The sequence below is a fragment of the Stegodyphus dumicola genome, chromosome 3, assembly GCF_044657685.1.
Source record: "Stegodyphus dumicola isolate Sdum_Otavi_A_Nest chromosome 3, ASM4465768v1".
Taxonomy (NCBI): Eukaryota; Metazoa; Arthropoda; class Arachnida; order Araneae; family Eresidae; genus Stegodyphus; species Stegodyphus dumicola.
Genome location: NC_140770.1, coordinates 44,555,558 through 44,577,429, shown reverse-complemented (window position 1 = coordinate 44,577,429; position 21,872 = coordinate 44,555,558). Strand labels below are relative to the sequence as shown.

Below are 21,872 nucleotides of genomic sequence, written 5' to 3'. Positions count from 1 at the left end.
TATTAAAGAAAAGATTTAGTAATTTGAAAAGTAACAATGCATTTAGTTCACCGAATCGCATGCGCATCACAACCAATACGAATATTTTCCTTGTGTAATAATAGTTGTTATATAATTTTTCTCGAATGCGAAGTACGCGAAGTGAAAACCATAAACACCCTGAAAACTGCATCTTTAAATAATTTTTTTGAAACTTTCGTTTTTAAAAAATTACGTTTTTGGAAATGTCTAGTAGTGAAAGACATCGACTTTTCAATGTGAGATAGATTTGCGAGTACGAGTTTTTTCTTTTCTTAATTAAGTTTTTTGCAAACGAATGCGTAACTGCAAATAATTTATTCTTTTAAAAACACGTTAGTATTCTGGAACAGGTAACTTTAATTGTACATAGTCATTATTTTCTGCTTTATAATTAATGCCAACGATCAATATATTCTGTTAATACTCGGCGGCCCAAGATAAACTGAACCCAAAGTAAGTGAAGTCTCCTATGTCTCATTCATTTTATCTTGGTGGACACCCGATGTTATCTATAAGGAAACCACAGTACTGGGGCCACAGAGAGGAAAGACTGTCACGTCTTATCTTACAAACTACCTAATAACTTTAAGACTGTAAGAGTCGCCTTTTGGAGAGAGGCCGCTGATGAATGCATACTAGTGGTAGGCTTTCCTGGAGAATGAAAGAAGTCCCACATGCTTTACTGACCACACTGTCTTGTTCCTTACCATTACCATGCAACTTGTCGACCCTCCCTCTTTCACATGCCATTATTTCTGTTATGAGATTCTTTACACTTTATTTTTCGCTACAGTAATTTTACAAAGCTGTGTTATCTTTGGTATGCTCTCTGGTGAAAATTTTATTCTATTTTTCCAAAGCAATGATTTCCGTTACGAAAAATCTATATATACATATAGTCATGCAATCTTTAGATGAACCTTCAGATTTAAAACTATTACCTAACGCTATTTTTGTGTACCAGTATGAATACATTAATTTATTTACTGATAGGTACGGTTTGGTTTGATTTATTTGATTACGGAAAAGCAATCAAGTAAACTAAACCAATCTGCCAAAGGAGAGGGATGCCATCGTGGAGAAATTTTCAAGGGAAAATTGGCTCCTATACCCGTTCCGTTAGCCGGGATTCGAACCGCAAACCGGAATACCAGTCTTTGGTAACTTGACTGCTCGGCCGCTGATAGGTATGATTAGCCAAAAAAAGTTACTTACTGAATAAGCAAAATAAAAATTGCAGATATTCAAACTGCAACATAAAACTATACTGTATCACCTTTTAAGGTAATATATGAACAGTTTCTTTTACATCTCTTTTTGGTTCACTAAAATTCAATTAAATGAATTTTTAAATTATGATTTAACAAAGATAATTTATGTTTACGAACAATAAAATGAATTTTGAAATGAAGTTCATTTATATGATGCGCATGTCAAATTAGTTTTTAAGCTTATAAGATATTAAATCAAGAAACATCATATTATATTTTTTATATGTTCCCCGCAGGAAATTTTGAATAATTACTAGAACCTTGTAGTAAAACGCTTGAAGGCTGAAAAGTACATAAATTTAGAAGTCATAATTAAACTTAATTATATACGCAATCTACTGCAATGCAGAGATAGACCTTTTGTATAACTCATTGCAAAATATATAGTTTTTACACAGAAAGACCTCATATTTAATAAAAAAAGTATAACAGAAAAAGTTTTTGTATTATTATTTATATACTTATTTTATACTTTTACACGGTATTCTGGCAAGTAGCACTTTAGGAAATATTCTCTTTACTAAAATATTTAGAAGGTATTTGGATAAAAAGTAAAACATTCTAATGAAAACAAAAATTTCAAGATTTGCATCTATTAAAATAGAAATCAGGCATAACAGTTTGTTTAAATGTAGTACTTTGGAATTTACAATACGCCGATATAATATTTAAGTTATTAAGGAAGCATAGAGTTACTTTCGTACACAATATTTAAATAATAATTGTAAGTCTTGTTGAATTTCCCTGCTAGGTGCGAGAAAAATCACTTACTATGCCTTCTTCTCCTCGAATAATAGTCCGTGTCATGCACGGCTCTACCATTTGCTGTCAAGCACGCGATGAGCAGTCTTACCATGGTGCATGCACCTGCATGAATGATTAGGGAGCATCTTTTCCGGGAACTTTATTTTCCGGAAGCGCCCGAAAAACGGGTGAACAGAGAACCAAAAGAGGGCTCGGGATGGATAAGCGAATCAGTAGGGTTTGCTAGGATGCTCGGAAGAAAGTTGGGAGTGGGATGAAAAGGATGCGCGGGATCAATGTCGCCAAAAGTCGCCAAGGAATGCTCAGGAATGATTCTTTGGGAAAAGTTTTGGGGTCAATGATCTTTAAGAGGAAATTGTTCAACATTGATAAAAGGCTGAAAATGTTTGTCCTCAGATTCAATTCTCTGAACTAATACATTTCTGCAAATGGATTTATGACCATGTATTCGATTTTTGCGAGTACAAGATCGTAAATTTCTTCCACTTACTTAATGAAAATATAATGAACATCAGATAAAGTAATAGTCGTCAGCTGCTTCATTAGGCAATAAACTTTGTTTTTTTTAAGACAGGAAAATTCGTCGATCCAAATTTTATGACATTAATGGCGTCTTTAATTTAATTATTTATTTTAGAAGCCATTAAATTCTGATATAAGCACAAAAAAGGTTAAAAAATATAAGCATATATACTAAAATAACTCGCGCCTAGAAAAGCCAGAAAAGTACAAATGTCTACATCTTTTCGAATTGAAATTCGTAGCTAGGAAGATCGAATGAAAATCTTCCAATGCTGAATTATCTTATTAGATTACTGTAGATAAAATTCTATTAACGTAAAGATAACAATATGAATGAATAAATAACAATGTATAGATAACGTATATATGTGTAGGTAATGTATAGACGTATGAAACAGTAGTTATAGTATAGTAAGTATACGTAACGTGGTAACGAAAGTATAGATAACATTATGAGAAATGAAGCATTAGATAGAAGTCTAAAAGCCCTTTATTCAAATTTACATAACTGAATATTTGGGATGAATTTCGTCAAGTTTTATATCAACAGAGTTTTAAAGAGAACATTCACATTACGGATTAGAATGACGTGTAATAAATTTAAATCATACGTTTTGTAAAAAGCCATGAAAAGGAAACGAACTAGATGAATTTGAAGAATTAAATAAAAGTTTGAATTTGATTTAATCGAGAAACGTTGCAAACACATTTACATAATAAGGAATCCAAGCATTGTATCATAATTAGCAAAAATAGAAAACGAAAAGTTAATTCATGCTACTTGGTACTACCACCAAAGAATTATATATTCCGTACCGAAGGACACGGGTTCGAATCCCGGAGAAGGCATGGATGTTTGTAAATATAAGGTGTCTGTGCATCATGGGGGTACTCTAAATACGTGAGAGCCCTGTGGGAGCTCTTCATCAAAATTGGGGTCAGAATTGAGCAAAGACGTACTGTTGCCTATATGGTGCTGGTGGCCAATGGCACGCGCAATCTTGCCCTTCTTGCCAAGATGAATTTCGTGGGCTTCTTCTGATGTTACTGTCTGACAAATCAGATACGTCGCGACAATAATAACACAAGAACAATTACAATATGAAAGAAGTAAAGTAAGAAAATGTTCTAGCCTTTTGATTTAGGAAGTAAAAATCTAACCCATTTGTCCATCTTACATCAATTTCTTTCACACATCTGATAGATGTGTTTTAAATATGGCACAAATAAAACTTTAAGTTTTACTACTTTATTTATTTATTCGAAACTGAGTATACTGAAATTATGTTCTTAATATCATGGATGGGTTCTATTCTACCCATAATATCTTCGAATATGTGACTGTTGCAAAAATTCGGATAACTTATTTATTTTAAAAGCAATTACTTCCAACTTTTTACAGCTGACTACATAATATAGCTGCTTTCTGAAATAGTAATCAAAAAGTTTATGTTGCCACAAATATTTTTATAATTTAATCCGCTTTGTGACAAAATGTTTCGTCATGTTTCCACCTTGCGCGCACAGTTTAAAACATTCTGTTGCATAATTTAATTCCATATTTAATAAATAGATTTTATAACATTTGGAAACTACTGTGAACCTAAAATTCTAAAAATTCCATGTTAAATTTTTATTTTATTTGGAGTTGAGTTTATAACATGTATTTTATTAAAAAAATATCTGTAATGTTTTCGTCCATAAAATTTTTCAACATTAAAATATTCATCAGATTTTTGGTTCAGTTAGAAAATAGTACCTATATAAAGAATTCCATCAAATTTCAAGTATGTACCATTAACCATTTTTAAAATATCATGCGCGCAAGGTGGAAACATGGCGAAATATTTTGTCACAAAGAGGATTAAATTACAAAAATATTTGTGGCAACACAAACTTTCTGGTTACTAGTTTCCAAAGCAGCTATATTATGTAGTCAGCTGTAAAAGGTTGAAAGAAATTGCTTTTAAAATAAATAAAATATCCTAATTCTTGCAACAGTCGCATATTCGAAGATCATAAGGGGTTTTAAGGTGTATGAGCCCCCTTAATAACAATGCTAAAAGAAAGAACACGAACGCTATACTGAATTCCAGAATTTTTAAAAATTTCTAAAATTGTAGTTCTGCCTGGAAAACAATGTAATTTCACGAATTGTAGTGAGAAAATTACCAAAGGATATTCCTTCTGAAAATTATTGATGAAATGAATAAAAAATAAAGTAACATGTTTTATAAATGTTTCATGTAAGTCTGACCTGCTCAAAAAATGTAAAAGCAGTTTTATTCATGCATAAGATTTTAAAAACTGCTGTTTGAACTGAAATTAAATTATAGTGTGAAACTTTGCAATCTAAGGAAATAAGAAAAATGACTGTAATTATGTTGTGAAATAGCATCACAAAAAATGTTTGGAAAATTAAGAAATGAAAAGTTAAAAAAATAACAAAATATTAGAAAATATAGGAAAGAGATATTGATTTAATCATACCAATTACAATTAACTATATTCGCAAGATTTTTTTAAAAGAAAACTTTGCTTGCAAATGCATTCGTTAGACATATGTATAATTAGACTTTCTGTGAATTTATGCATCTTAATAAACAAAATAAAACAACTGTTACCAGTTAAAAAATAAGAAATTCTCAAACATGTTAAGCTGTTATTAAAGCAAGAAAGTACTGGATTTCAGTTTCAGTTATAAATACCATATTTTTCAGACAGCAAAGTCAAAAAGAAATAGCAATACTATATGAGATAATTTCTTAGAATTAAAAATACATTATTATGCAGAAAATATTTACAAACAAAGCTCCTGATTGAATTAAAGTTTTAGCTGATCTTTCTAAGTAAAAATTACTTTTTGTAGCTTAAACTTACGTTAAATTAAATGCAATTATGTCCCTCATAATTACTTTTTATTAAAATTTACTAAATGGAGATATTTATTGGATACCCTAATGTATAAAATCTTTGAATGATTTCAAGGAATAAAAAAGCTATATATAGAGAGAGAGAACAAGCTCAGTGAAGCAGCGGCAACTGAAAAATTACGTAGAAAAGTAATTAAGAAACTATATATTTTTGTAATTTTGAATTCGTAACTGTAAAATATCGTTAAGTGTCTGCCAATGTAAGACTGATATATTCATTTTGATGATATATAAATTCATTGATATATAAATTTTGATGATAAATAAATTTAATGCTATATTTAAATTCACGTACATATAAATTTTGATGGATATATTTGTGGTGACCTTTGAAGTTTGAATTTTGCCAGAGCATATCTGAAGTTTTGTATAAACTAATAAACGAATCATAAATATGCATATTATTCAATGTTTTTTCTAACATTTAGCTCTTAATATGAATAATTTACGTAAGCTCTTTATTTATTTAGCAAAAATATAGCAAAATAAACAGGCCAACATTTGCAAATAAAATATTTATTTCCTCCCAACTCCTGGCTAATGCCATATAGTCTAGTATTTCCCTTTCCCGGAGTAGGAAGTCGTTTATTTAATCCTCCAAGAGAACAGCCGGCTTTTGAGATATCTCTCCTTGTTTTATTTTTCACTAGAAGGAGTCTCAAAAGGAATTTAACTTCTTCGGCGGGAGAAGGGGGAAAAATTTAGAAGCAATCTTACCAAATATTTCTTTTTAATATGTTCCTAAAGTAATTCTTAAGATTTGATACACAGTTACCGACAATTTAGAAATAAAAATTTATCAGCTATCAGATATTATTTTGCTATTAATATTCCATAATAACAGTAAAACTGTTAATATTTGTTTACGGCTAAAATGTTAACAACTATTTGCATATCAAAATACATTATTAAGATTTTTAAATTCAAAATTTTAAAAAATTGGTATTTTTTAATTAAAAAGCGATTTTGGTTTTAAATAATAAATTGCTAATTTAACTCATTTGCGGAATTCATATTATTTTAACATATTGCTAAAATATTTAAGTTAAAATTTTTTAAAAAAATTATATTTTATGAAATTTTTGTTTAGAGATGATAAATTAACTCATTTGTGAAATTTATATTATTTTAACGTATTCCTTATTGAATAAATTGCATTATGACTTAAAAAATCAAACCGCTTTATGCGTAAAAATTCCATAAATATTTAAATCATCTTCACTGTTAGATGTTGCTATAATGAGAGGATACAATGCGAAAGTTTATAAAATAATATTTCGGAAAAAAGAAACCTTAGTTTAGGGATCAAGTGAAAGGCTTCAAAAATCCAGATTTCTCCTCATAATCTATTTCTTTTGCGATGAATGAAACTATAGAAGCACAACAATAGACTAGGACAAAGTGCCAATATGATTAATTAATAATAAGTTTAATAAATCCTTCTTCATAACAAGTGGAAATTTCACTCGACCAAACATAAAACGTGCGTAGAAGCTTTGAAAGTGATCGTAATCGTCTGCAAAGTCATCGCCTTTGAAAAAGGTTGTTTTTAATCTTCGACTAAATGAAGCATACTATCGTATCAAGAAGCAAGGTTTTTTTCAAAGACTTTTTCAGATGGTACAATAAATGCGATAGTTTAATAAATTAAATCCAAATAAAATTTCTCTGTGTGATTCTTTTTCTACAAAAATAAGAAGTGAAATTTTTAAAGTGATTTTTGGAAAGGGAGTTTTCAAATGTGAACAGAACTTCAGTTAATCAATTATTACGCATGCAACAATAAGCCATTTGCATTCGTAACATTTTACAATGTAATTATCCATCATTTTAGAATGTAATGTTATTAATAAAACAGGTTCATTCTAATATGATTAGTGAATTGGAAGAACTCTTACATACTAGTATATGGCACAACAATCCAACGCAATTTCTTTAAACATGACTCGAAGCTAACAAATAAAAATATTAATTTCAAGTCACATTGCATTGAAAAGAATTGAACAAAAGCCAAAGAAATTGAAATTCCTTTCGAAAAATAAAACAATGTAATATTAAATTCAAATTAGACGTAAAACTGATAAAAAATTATTTATTGTTTTAAAATTATAAAAACTGTATGCGTTTTCTATGTAAATATTTAAATTCAGCTTTCTAAAAGTCTGGAAAAATGCCGTGACGCCGACATTCCGGGTAAAGCCGAATTTCTGGAATACGAATCCCGATAAAAATTAAGAAAATTACAAGATTACGTTATTTTGCTGAAATGAGCTATAAATAATCTTTACCAGAGATAAAAGGAAAAATACAGGAGTATTTATTTAACATCAGTATACACTGTCATATTTAAAAATCAATCATATTAGCAATGTAATCTGCAGCAAATGAATATGAGAGAATGCAAAGCATAAAGATTATGTTGTATATTTATTTAGTTATGCATTTATGTTATCGAGACTGTTAAAGTTTCTTTCCTCTCTGAACGGAAAATATCATTTGTGCTATCGCCGGCAAGCAAACCTCGGATTTTTTAACTGCTAAACTAAACATATTCATCATTTCATCTGCGAATGAGAAGAGACGACGAGACTCAGCAAAACAAATCAAACTAGGGAACTTTTGTTGTACGTCACATTTTATTTCGAGCGCGATTATATTTTTTACACTTAGAAAAGTGAAATTTAACCGTATCCTCTTCAGGATTCGAACACCTGATTCTGAACTGCAAATTGTATGTGTCAACCGCTACACCACTAGGACATATGGGAGGAATACACTGATTTCCTAACGAGTTATTTTATCTAAATAGTATAATAATATAATTTACCTAGCACTATTAACTTCTTTAATCAATTATAAAACTTTTATAATCATGTTTCTGATTGTTTTGAATTGAGTATTATGTAATTGTACAGCTTTTGAACCTTGATTTGCTTTTTAAAGTACGTTTTTGGAGGGGTATGGGTGAGGAAGAGGTATAACACGAGTTTACATATTATTTCATTTTTTTTAAGTTAAGGAGAGTGTTACTGTTTAATATTTCTAAAATTTGCATTTTTGTACAGATATTTTTTTTGTTTCTAATTTTTTTCAAATTTAAAAAAAAAAATAAAAAAATAATAATAAAAAAAAAAAAAAAATCTTTGATTTTTTTTCTTTATTCCTGACTTTATACTATGTACACAAGAGAATAAAAGAAAGACATTAGATGTAAGATAACTTTTAAAAGCTATTACATTAAATAGTAGAATCTAAACAAGAAGAATCTCCGGAATTCAGAACGAGCGAAACAAAATCGCCAAAGGAAGCCTGACCGTCCACCGAACTGCGCGTGCTCTATCCATCGCGTGGTCCAATCACAAACGATTCCTCATGAAAATTTGACCTCAATTCCAGCGCGGTAACTCAGTTGTGTTTATGGGGTCACATGTATCTTTTTCATTACTTTACAAACTGCTTGCCCGTTCCCTTTTACAAAGAAAAGCAACTGATGACGAAAACATTTTAACTCCACAGCAAGGAAAAAGAAAAACCATTTTCCGGTGGAAAAAATATAAACTCATTAGAATCGACATCACTCGGGGAAGACAAAATTCGAGTTGAACAATCATCTATTTTAAAACAAAGTTATCGTGAAGTATGACATCGAAAATGTTTTAAATTCTAATAAATTAAAAGGAAATCTAATAAAGTAAATGCGTAATTAGTTTCGAAGATTTTTTTTAGATTTTGCTAAGAAAATGAGAATGTAATTTCTGGTCAAAAAGTAATTGATTCTAGAAAAAATTAATTTCCTTAATTAAAGATTTTATTAGTATTCACATGTTGTGGTCAAAATCGGTAGATAAAACATCTTTTGCTTTATGGGTAAAACTAATTGATTTATTAAATTAAATTTTACACTTTACGCATCATAAATAACGCTTTTGCTTTTTATGCAGCAAAATATCTTTCGCTTTACGAGCAATTCTCTAAATCTTCAGCAGATTTGATCAACATTTACATTCTCTAAAATAGTATTTTACTTAACTGTCATGGATTACACTAATGATTGATGTTTTAAAATTTTAATTTTACACATAATAATTTCGATTGTTCAAGGAAAGCTTATCGTTTAAACTCAAACTTAGAAACCAAGTATTCATCTAATAATAGATTAAATAATAACATGAAATGATTTAGACGTGACATGTTATACGGATACTACTTGTGAACAATTTCTTATTTTTTGTTTGTTACTCTTACATATTACTTTGAAAGATAACTTGATTCTACTTTGATGAAATAAAATTCATTATAAAAGGAAAACTTAATGCAATACTTCAGAAGACTATAAGATTTAACTTAACTGACTACCTCGTGGAACTTATTTAATCTTCATTTGCTCCGATATATTATCCCCTTTGCAACTTAAATGGAATCTAATTAAGGTTGAATAACAGAGAAAACTGTAAAAGTTAATTTAGAAATCATCAAAACTACGTCTTACAGAATAATTAAAAATTAAGAAAATTTAAAACAGTAAAACACAAAATATCTAACTTTCAGGCATTAACATGGTTCCGACAAACCTGATTATGTAGTGCTAATTGCTCTAACAGATTTAAATTTCACTTATAAGGTCTGAAGAATAACTAGCTGAACAATTTTTCTATGGTTAAGCTATTAAACTGGGCAGTTGCCGCATACTGGAAATTGCCTAGCTGTTTAAATACAAACTAATTTGCATTCCGATGAAAAAAATATAAGTTATAGAAAAAAATTAAATGAATATAGCATGTTAGCTAAAATAAACCTTAGGATTGTAAAATGGCAGCATAAGATGCTAAGTTTCAAGAATAATGTTCAGAGGGCTTGAATACTTCAGTAATGTCTTCGTGATATTCGAAATGCTTGCATTCTAATTGAGCAGTTTAATACATAATAATAAAACTAGTATACATGTTACCGTGAAAGACCGAAATTGGAGAATGTCGACTTGCACCGGAGAATATCAACATTCACAAAATACGTCGGTGAAAGACCGAATATTTCACTACAATCTTGTATATTCGGACCCTCACCGGTGTATGTCGACAATCACAGATATGCTCTGGTGAAAGTCGAAAAGAGAGGTCATAAAGTGCCATAATAGTTTAAGTTGTTGCAATAAATAAGATTTTAATCATATAATTTAGTAATTTTGTTATTACTGTTATTTTATTTTCTCATTTAGAACGTACTGTATAATTAAGTAAGTTTTTAACTTCTATTATTTTCCTTTCTCATTTTGAATGTATTGTGTGTTTTAGGTTCTCATGTTCTTAAGTTCTTATTTCAAGTCTCAAGTGCGTTTATTCGCGACTGAATGACGGAGAAGAAAATATAATATTGTTATATGTTCAACATTCACCATTAGTACATGGTGAATGTCGACATTGACCGGTAAAAGTCAGAAATAAGAGTATTTGGAAAATATTTCGGACATACACCAAGAGACTATGTGAATGTTGAGATTCACCGGTGAAAGTCGACATTCTCCAGATTTCGGTGTTTCACCGTAACATACATACTAAATCAAATAAATAAATACATATTTTAACTTGAATATTTTGAAACTATTAAAGTTTAGTCTTTAATAATACAAACATACATATTAAAGTTTAGTCTTTAATTGTGCAAACTAATAACATTAAAGTATAAATCTCGGACCAGTGCCCTCTCTGTTTCTAAATTCTTAATGAATCAAAGAGAAGCATGATGTTTAAATATTTAAAATTAGGTAAAATTTAATCCCAGATTGATGTCATTTGCGTAACATTTCTGCATATTTCGATGGATAATGCCCCAATGTTCTTCTTCTTCAAGGGCAAGAAATATTTTGCATCACAGAGTTCAAACAATTTACTTAATTGTCTTAGCTTAAATTTCTATATTCGTTCTCTTTTATGGCTGGGCACAGGTTATACATAAAATGTACATAATTATCTCTGAAATAAACTATATCTGAAATAAATATCTGAAAGACCACAACATAGTGTACAGAATTATCTCGTAAAATTATCACTGTAAAAATATATTATTATTTCCGGACTGATTAATTTTAATAAAACACTAAATAATCGAGCAATAAATAATGTTATCAGGTTAAATGTACTAAATGTAAATTTATAAAGAAGAAGACGTACATTCTAGGTTCAGTAACTGCATGCATAAAAGTTTATAGCACAAAAATAATGTTGGATTTAACATGTATAAATTCAAAACTATACAAATTAAATACTTTCCCTGGATACTATACTTTTAAATAATGCACTCACGTTCTCAGAGAGTGTGGGTGTCAGTTTTTATGCATGAAGAAAGAGGAAGTAATAAAATATCTAGACATGGCCATTTCCTTATTCGAGCAAATATTACAATAGAGGCCAACGAAAGGCTTCTTTTCTCGGAAAACATTAAAGGCAATATATCCGTTCTAAGCAAGCGGTGTGTCATACCAGCTGCTCAATTTAGGTATCAGACTGATACTAAGTTTAATTTCTTCAGAGTCTTGTGGATATTATCTTGCAAGATAGGTTTTGATTCGAAAATTTAATGTGAAGAGGTTGTGTTTATATCAGATTTTCAAACATGGAAATTGTAAAATTTTAGTACAGGTTTACACGGCAAACTGCTGAAAACTGCAGTGCTAGAGACCGAAAATATTTCAAAATCCTTTCCTGGCAGAAGAAAAGTACATTCATAGATGGGTGGTTAATAAGCTTTCTCCAATCAATCGATACTAAGATAAAATCCGTATTTAAGTGCTATTTTAATTGAGATTCGTGATAAGATACTAGCACATTAAAGCCATTTCCTGTGCGAGAAATTTCTTTTTAATTCTTAATCGAGTGTTACTGAGAGCTGCTTTCATGATTAAATTCTATCTGTTAGCGGTTTTTCCTAAATGATGAAGAAAATGATAAGAACAAGCTAATTCATCAGTATAAAAAAAGTATTTTCATTAGATTACTTTAAATGATAATGAACTATTTCTTACTAACATTTATAAAATATTTTACAATACATCTGCATAACAATATTTCCCGCTGATTGACATCGTTACCCATTCGTAACGAAGGTTACTTACAGTGGATGGACAAAAATGTGGAAACACCTTGTGAAATGTATGTTTGAAAAGAAAGATTGATTTTAATGAAATATGTAGGTAGCGCTGGCGTTTTTGACTACTGACGCCACCTATACAACTTCGTAAATGTGCTAAACAGTTCAGTTGTTGTCGGAGTACTGTTATGTGAGGTTTTTATTGCATTATGTCAGAGTTAACAGACTTCGAACGTGGGCAAATTGTTGGAGCACGTATGGTAGGTGCTTCCGTAAGCAAGGTAGCCGAGGTGTTTAGTGTTTCAAGAGGTATTGTATCGAAGATTTATTCCGCATTGAAAAGCGGAAAAACATCATCTGCTAAATCACAGCGCGGACGAAAGTGTGACCTGAGTGATCGTGACAGACGATCATTAAGGGCAATTGTGATGAAAAATAAGAAGACCACAGCTGCAAAATTTACTGCTGAAATGAATGTTGTGTTACCGAACCCTGTGAGTACCAAAACAATTAGAAGGGAGCTTCATAAACAGGGAATTGCTGGCCGTGCTGCAATTGAGAAGCCACTCATCAGTGATGCTAATGCCCGTAACAGGAAAAGGTGGTGTTTAAGTCATAAAGGACTGGACTATAGAGCAGTGGAAGCGAGTAATATGGTCTGACGAGTCTTCTTTCACATTGTTTCCCACTTCTGGCCGAGTTTACGTCTGGAGAACGCCATCTCAAGCCTATAATACAGACTGCTTGTTGCCAAGAGTGAAACATGGCGGGGGTTCTGTTATGGTTTGGCCAGCCATATCGTGGTTCTCTGCTAACCCCATGATAACTGTGTCAGGGCACATGACTGCCAAGACTTATGTGAACATTTTGGCCGATCAAGTTCATCCCATGGTACAAACTTTGTTCCCCGTTGGTGATGGTATCTTCCAAGACGACAAAGCCCCTGTTCACACAGCTCACATTGTCCAGGACTGGTTTTCTGAGCACGAGGATGAGTTGTCCCATCTCCCCTGGCCACCACAGTCACCAGACCTGAATATTATCGAACCTTTGTGGTCTACATTGGAACGGAAAGTGCGTTCTCGTTATCCACCGCCAACATCGTTTTCTGAACTTGCCACCGTTTTGCAGGAAGAATGGTATAATATTCCCTTGGCAAACATACAGGAACTGTATCTATCCATTCCGAGAAGACTGCAAGCTGTTTTGGATGCCAACGGGTTTCCTACACCATATTAAGCAAAGAAACATGTTTTTTTAAAGGTGTTTCCATATTTTTGTCCAACCCCTGTATGTTAGACATCACAAATTATTGCTAAGATAAGCAGTTCTATCCAATGCCGGCCTGAAACCGAGAAAGAAAACTTTCAATATTTAAAAATTTCAATCCTTGATTGCTGTTGAGCCATGACGAATTATATGAAAATTGTTCACATAAAAATGACATCTCAGACAGGATATTTAGCAAAAAAAAAAAAAAAAAAAAATCATGGTATAAACTTATTTTTAAAGTTATTCGGACATTCTACCCAGAATCTCGAAATACAAATCCAAAAAGAAAGGGTTTACTCAGAGTAAAGTACGAAAGTCAGCGTGTATTGTAGGAAAGCAAGCATACAGAGTATTCGTGTATTCTTTAGGAGCAGACACTCTTAAACCCTATGTCGAAGACTAAGTAGCGAATTCTTGCTATGTCTTCAAGAATAAGTACTGTAGATGAAAGGTTTAAATAAGCGTTTTTTATTTGAATCTAAATTAAAAGAGCTGCATGCATTTCGAGCTCACAAATCACCACCACTTATGGCTATGCAACAGCAGATAAGTATATAACAATTCAGTAGTAAATTAAGATAATCTAATGACTGGCTCTTTAGCTTAACTAACGCTAAGTCGACTGCACACGACAAAGCCGAGACGAGAAATAGCAGCATTAAACTGAAAGGTGTCAAACGCTGACTAGAGCTATTCTTTAACTCGCGGCATAAACATCAGAATTAAGTCCGCTACTACTTTAATAAACTCTTGAAACACAGCTTAAATACTGCTTCTGAAACACGTTTAAAATTTAAACCTCCGTCGTGCAAAATTTACATTCCGGCAGGAAACTGAAATCAGGAGAATCAGGGAAGTGAAACTAAAATTAATTGGTTAGAATAAAGTAAAACCTTACAAACAAAACAACTAAAAATATAAGAGTTTAACAAAGTACAAATTAGTTATCTCTAATCACGCTTTTTGTGAAGTTCTAATCACATCTTTCATGAATAGTTGTAATCACGCCGGAAATTACTGCCATCGTCAAAATTTATTATTCAAATGTTAGTTGGTTGGATGAATTTAATTAAGAAAAAGGAAACAGGGGTTATCTGCCAAAAGCTGAATGCCATATGATAATTTTCTAAGGCAAAATGTCTGATATTCAGTTTACACATGAGGCAAAACTCCAAAAGCCTATGAAGTCAATCATTTTGGTCGAATTACCAGTATTCAGCTGTCATTGTCAAGCTTTATCATATTAAAAGAAAAAAATAGAAGAAGAATCAAAAATTCTTCTTTAATATGCAGAAGCATAAATATTAAAAATCATTTTTCATTTGCTTTAATGAGACTATCGTAAATTTATGTAAAATGAAATAAAATTATGTAAATTTTATATTGGAACAGAGATACACAAAATTCAAAATAATCATTCATTATAAGTGAAAACAACTAATTAAAACCCAGAAACAACCAATAAATATTTGGGACGGCAAAAATTCCACTTTTAAAAATATATATGCAAAAATAAACAGTACTATTACTATTATTTTTAAATTAATGTAGTTGAAACAAAGATTTCGAGCAATATAATTTCAAGCAATTTTCAATATAAGCAAAGGCTTATATGTTCTATCAATATACATTTATAATCTGGATTAATCCAGAAAAATGAGAAAATGAAAAAAACGGAGTATCACAAAACTATACATAGTTTAAAAATAAAACTTTACAGAATAATTACTTAGAAGTTTTAGATAATTATTAGAAGATTTTTTAAGCTTTTCGGATCAGTCAAGAATATTATGTTCGAAATTACTGCGTTTTCAAGCGGACAAGATAGGTTCAAGGACTAGCAAGGGATTCATCAGGCATTTACTACTAGGAGCTAAGACTTTCTTGTTGACAATCGGCTATACTGGATGACAGTTAAATTTCGCAAATGGCACTGCAAATTTAATTTTTAAAAAGAAAGCATGTTCTGAAGGGAAACTGACTCGTAGGGAAAACTACAAAACTTCCCATGCAGCCAGGCCATTTCCCGGATTGAACTGCCAGTGTTTAGTGATTTTACCTCTCGGCCGCTGGTGGACGTTTATCCGAGAGGCTATCATATATGTATAAAGTGCTTTATATTCTTTAAGTTTGCCCTTTCGAGTAATTGATTCTACATTTTTATTTTGAATTTTCTATACTAGTAAACGTTTTTTAAATAAAACCTTTGCTATGTTAAATGAATTTCCTTTATACAGCTCTCCTGTTCAATTTTATGACTTTTGAAAACTATTTACGTTCGCTTTCTGAAAATTTAATGATTCTTAAATTATTAAGCGGGGAATATTATTTAAGAAAATATAATTTTATAACATATTGTTTCATTATATTGATTACTTTCATGTTGAAGTTATTTTAATTCGACAAATGTGTATTATTGTGTCTTTCAAAAAAGATAAATTATTGTTGTTATTGGCATAATTATTACGCTATCTTTCCTATTAATATAAATATTCATTATTATTATTGTCTTAAGAGTTTGCTTATGGTTTTAGAGGATTCATGATAGTTAGGTAATGGATAATGAAATATAAACATACGTAACCGTCCTTGAAAAATTACAGTTAAGTAAAACATATTACTGTATAAATAGCAAAATATCATTCCGAGGCATCTAGATAATTTAATAATATATTTAAGATAAACTTTCATACTAAATGGGAAAGATTAGAAAGCCCGAGTTACCTTAAAAATGAAAATATTCGTTAGGAATGCAAAGCGGGCATTTCAATCACTGAACATTGTAAAAATAATTTGCTCGTTTATTAATTTGATAATATCAATTTTCTTGAAATTTAGTACAAAAGTTGACTGGAAAATTTCCTTTAATATATCTTTACTACAAATACTCTACTTTCATGCGACAGTGTGTCGATTTCTTTCTTCTTGGTGCGGTTAAAAGTCATTTATAGCAATGTCTCATTCACTAGTACTGCTGTAACACACACCGGTGAACTATCTATATAATACGTCAAGAATACTTCTGGGAGTTGAGTCATATTACACGCAATTAGGTTCACTTTAAAACTCACGAACTATTTCTATTATGAAATAGTATGTATTTAATAAAATGCAATGTAAAATTGTAATAGGAAACACGTAGTCACAAATAGCAGGCACTCAAGTTTAATGATGTAATAATAGTACTAAAAGTTATTGATATAATTCGTACCCTCAAATGAAGGAAAATCTATCAATAAACTAATATAATATCGCAATTAAATAAGTGGCTTCTCAGAAAAGAAATATTGGGACTATGAAGGTATCTGAGCTGTATTAATTAAAAAATTAGAATTTATTGATGATTGCGGTATTATTATTCATATACTTACAGTGGCTCCCAAAAGTGTTCGTACACTTATGAATTTCATTGAAATACGGCTCTATCCATTAATCAAAAGTAAACTTTGTGAATGAGATTTTAATAATAAGGATCTATAATCTATTCGTAACAAAATTACATGAAATATTTTTTAAATATAGCGAAACTTTATTTTTAAGAAATTAATAATAAAAAAGTGACAAACATTTTATCTCACAAAAGCCATCGTACACTGAAATATTTTTGGATAAAATCAAAATTAGGATTATCGTTTGCAGCTTTTTTTTAATTTTTGCATTGTGGTGGCAATTTTTTATTGGCTACTTCATAATATTCTATTTATTATTGAAAAATGCGTCGCAGTCGTAAAGAAATTACAAACAACATTCTAAAATTTATAATTTTTCACCATAGTAGTAGTAAATCAATTCGAAATATAGCTAAATTAGTTAATTTATCCTATTTTACATTGCAGTATGTGATAAAACGCTTTAAGAAGAAAATTGGATTGAAAACAAGGTAAGAAAAGGTCGACCGAGAAAGTTAACTAAACGTGATGAGAGATTTATTATTAGAAAATTTGTGGAAAACCCACTTTTAAGTGCTATAAAAGTTTCTGCAGAATCTAATGAAACGTTTTCTACTTCAATTTCACCGGAAACTGTTGGACGAGTTCTCAGAGAAGCTGGATTACATGGGCGTTCTGCCCGTAAAACATTTTTGTTAGTGAGAAAAACAGAAAGCTTAGGCTTTCATTTACAAAATCAATGATATATACACCCGAAACATATTGGAATAATGTCCTATTTGCTGACAAAAGCAAATTTAATATTTTTGGTTCCGATGGTCGAATAACTGTATGGAGAAGAATAAAATGAGGAACTTCATTCTAAGGACTTAGTTGGAACAGTTAAGCTTGGCGGTGGAGGTGTTCTTATGTGAGGGTGCATGGCAGTATCAGGACTAGGTAATTTTGTATTTATTAATGGCATAATGAATCATTCTCTTAATTTAAATATTTTAAGAGACAATTTAAAATTATAAGCCCAAAATTTGGGTACTGGAAACAACTTTATTTTTAATCATGACAACGATCCTAAGCATATGGCTCTCAACGTTCGCCTGTGGTGTCTCTATAATTGTCCACAGGTTTTGAAAACACCACCTCAGTCGCCAGATTTAAACCCCATAGAACACATTTAGAAAGAATTGCATTACAAAAACACAACATCAAAACGAAAAGCGAACAGTCATGATGGAAGAAGGGGTGAACATTGATACAGAAATTACAAAAAAAAAAACTATTAAAATCTGTTCCCAGACGTTTAAAAACTGTTGTGGATGCTAAAGGATATCCTACTAAATATTAATTTAACGAAAAATGAAAACATTTACAAATATGTCAAGTTTTTTATTGAAGTGTACGAAGACTTTTGTGAGATAAAATCTTCGTCATTTTTTGATTATTAATTTCTTAAAATAAAGTTTCGCTATATTTAAAAAATATTTCATGTAATTTTGTTACGAATAGATTATAGATCTTATTATTAAAAATCTCTTTCGGAAAGTTTACTTTTAATTAATGGATAGAGCCCTATTTTAATGAAAATCATAAGTGTACGAACATTTTTGGGAGCCACTGTATATAGTTTTGAAGGTAAAATGATCATATGCATGGACTTAACTGCTCACTTTACCTGGAAATACAACAGATCGCTGTTTTCACATTCGGTAAATTAAACCTGCAAAACTCTTGTGAATTTTAGCATAAGACATACAAAAAATCTCCAGTTTCTCACTAGTATTCACAGTCTCTATGTTTTTCTTCCCTTGATTATCACAGACAACTGAGGAAAAAAAAAGTGTTTAATCTTTCATGACCGAAATTAGACTGGATTTTTTTTTACTGAAAAATACCCAAGAAGTACCTGTCTAAGATGAGGAAAGCCTTATGAAAGAACCTTCTTTGAAAGAAATTGCCTCTTATTCACACTACATACCAGGTAAAACACGAATCTTCCACGTAGCCTGTCTCAGTCATCAGACATAGAACCTAGCTCCACCTAATAAAAAGTAAGGAAAGGTAAACTGGGAAGATTAGAAAGTAGGGAAGGTTGAACCTACTTAGTGAACAATGTACAAAATCCCTTTCTGTCATGTTTAATATTAAAGGAAAGATGCGCATAATCTTTACCTCCTTCTCGTAAAAATCGGTACATTGTATATTTTCTAAACGATCGAATATCAGTGCTGATTTTCATTACCGAAAGTATAACCTATAATCAAAAATCAATCATCTTATTACTACTACTACAAACTCCTACTAGTTAACTGATTGGTAATGCGTGACAAAATTAATGCTTAAGAAATATTGAAATCAAATGCTGGTTTGTCTTAAATTATCTCATTCTGTGACAAGTTCCCGTGAGAATAAAAGCAACGCAAGAAAAAATGGCCAATGTAAAAGTCGTGCCAAGAGTGAAGCATTAAGTCACTTGCCTCAGATGAAAAAAATCTGATGTGTACACCACATGATTTCCTTGTGCGAAATATTAAATTATACGCATTTTTTCTTGCATTTCATTTAAACTTATTGGATTGAATTATATCTACTTCGTTGATAGCGCATAGACCACAGAATAAATGCACTCTTTAAAATTCACTATATTTGTTTACCATAGCGACACTCTGGCGCAAGGTTCACTTAACAACGTTACATTTCTTTCTTATTATAACTCAGAATGCACATAAATTTATATCATTTAAAGAATTATCTAATCGTTGGCACATGCTCTATTCAAATACTATAAGAAATCTCAAACGATGTATAAAAGAAATTAAACAAACAACACAAAAAAGAAACAGTTTTTCACAGACGAGTCATTATTTCTCATTCAATTAATTCAGGCACTCACTTCCTGACAAGGCACAAATACATAAAAAATCAAAATATTTCTATTAAAAATTACGAAATAAATCTTAACCACTCATTTCCTCGAATAAATTCCAGAATGGATTAAATATGACTTAATTCGCCATAATAAAAGAAGGCGTTATCTTTGTTTTTGCGAAGCTTCGTTTCTCTAGATTGACAACAAATCCGCTATTTTGCGAAGCTTGAAATGTAAACAAACATGTCCTCCATCGCAAAAATAATTAGGATTAGCTGCACTTAAACAACTTTTAAATTGTTGATAACTCCACAAATATTGCATGCAGATTTACTAAAGGCATAAAAACCTTAACCGGAAGATAAGAACAACATAATTCAATCATTTTTAAAGCAAAACATGCACAATTTACAAACATATAAGAGTAAAGAAACTGAGATCACTGAGCCGTGTAACAGAGTGGATATATATATAAATATATTTATATACGTTTGGTGCGGCCGACTGCAGCCAAAATACGAGGTGCACATCTACATGTTATAGCAGTTCTATATACAAAATTTCAACGTTCTGAGGCTACTCGTTTTTGAGTTATGCGAGATATATACGTACATATACGTAAAGACGCCACGAAAAATTCTTTTCAGAATTAATTTTAAATCAGTTTTATAATTTTTTTGATGGAAAAGAGTCTTTTATTCTGTCCTTATGTACAGATGTCACACAAAAATATCGTTAAATTCCATTCGATAGCGGTCACAATGGATATTTTCATTGAAATATGATGCGTGAAAGTTTTCGAGATTACAATACTTTTTTTTTACTTCGTACAAGGAAGTAAAAAGAGAGAACGACAATTAAAATGTAATAAATCTGAAAATGATAAAACTAATTAAAAGAGCGCAAAATTTTATATCTGTTGTTAAAAATCTATTCACACATTCTGGTCAACGTATTTAACAAATATAGACACAGCACATCTTTTACACATAAAGAAGTTTCAATCCAAGCCGATGAAATAAAGTACTTTCGTCCTTCTGCCTCATCAATATGAAATGCGAATACGATCTCTCTATGAAGTATGATTTTGAAATAATGCGAATACGAATCTGTTTCTTTTAGAAAGTCCTCCACGAAGGCGTCCCTCCTCTTAGGCAGATAAGCCTCTTGCGTTTTGCCATACGCATATAATTGAACCTAGCCATCTCTCTCTCTTTGTGGCGAAATAGCATCAAGGAATTATGTTAGAGTAAATCCAATCTTAAATGTTTTTATTTCTTAATTTTTTTTTATACTGCTATACTCAATACTTCGCATTCTGGATTAAAGCAAGATGTATCGGTTTTAAAAATTTCCCACCTAAATCGTACTTCGATTGCTTTATTTTTAAAAATTTACTTTTATTTATTGAAAAAAGGAATCTGCTATCTAGATTTATAACCATATTTAACTCCTGACTAGTGATTGAATGTAATTAAATAGGTAAAAGAAATAAAAATTGCTGTTAACTTCAGTAAAAGAAAGATACATGCAATAAATCTCCCGAACACGCCATTAATTCAAGCAATAAATTATGTAAGTGACACATAAAAAGGACGTAAAACCTTATCTCATTTAACGAGACGACAATGTTGCTTATCTTCTAAACTAACACTCGGGCAAACAAACAATCAGATGCTCTTTCAAAACTCAACAAGCAACTGACTATTCAAAGGTCAAAGAACCCGGGATTTAACTCCCCAGAACTCTACAA

General features: G+C 30.8%; 1 protein-coding gene across 2 annotated transcripts in view; it reads right to left on the bottom strand.

Moving 5' to 3' along the window:
* LOC118198837 (ankyrin repeat and fibronectin type-III domain-containing protein 1-like) overlaps nt 1-21,872 on the bottom strand; it is a 1,134,269-nt gene that overhangs the window by 573,623 nt on the left and 538,774 nt on the right. Inside the window, exon 1 of one of the 2 annotated variants that reach the window (XM_085812824.1) lies at nt 2,064-2,218. The exons of the other annotated variant lie outside the window; for it this stretch is intronic. Within the exon in view, the coding sequence (XP_085668950.1) occupies nt 2,064-2,148 (85 nt within the window). The 5' untranslated portion in view covers nt 2,149-2,218. Of the gene's footprint in view, nt 1-2,063; nt 2,219-21,872 lie in introns of those variants that run through there. 2 annotated transcript variants of the gene reach the window in all.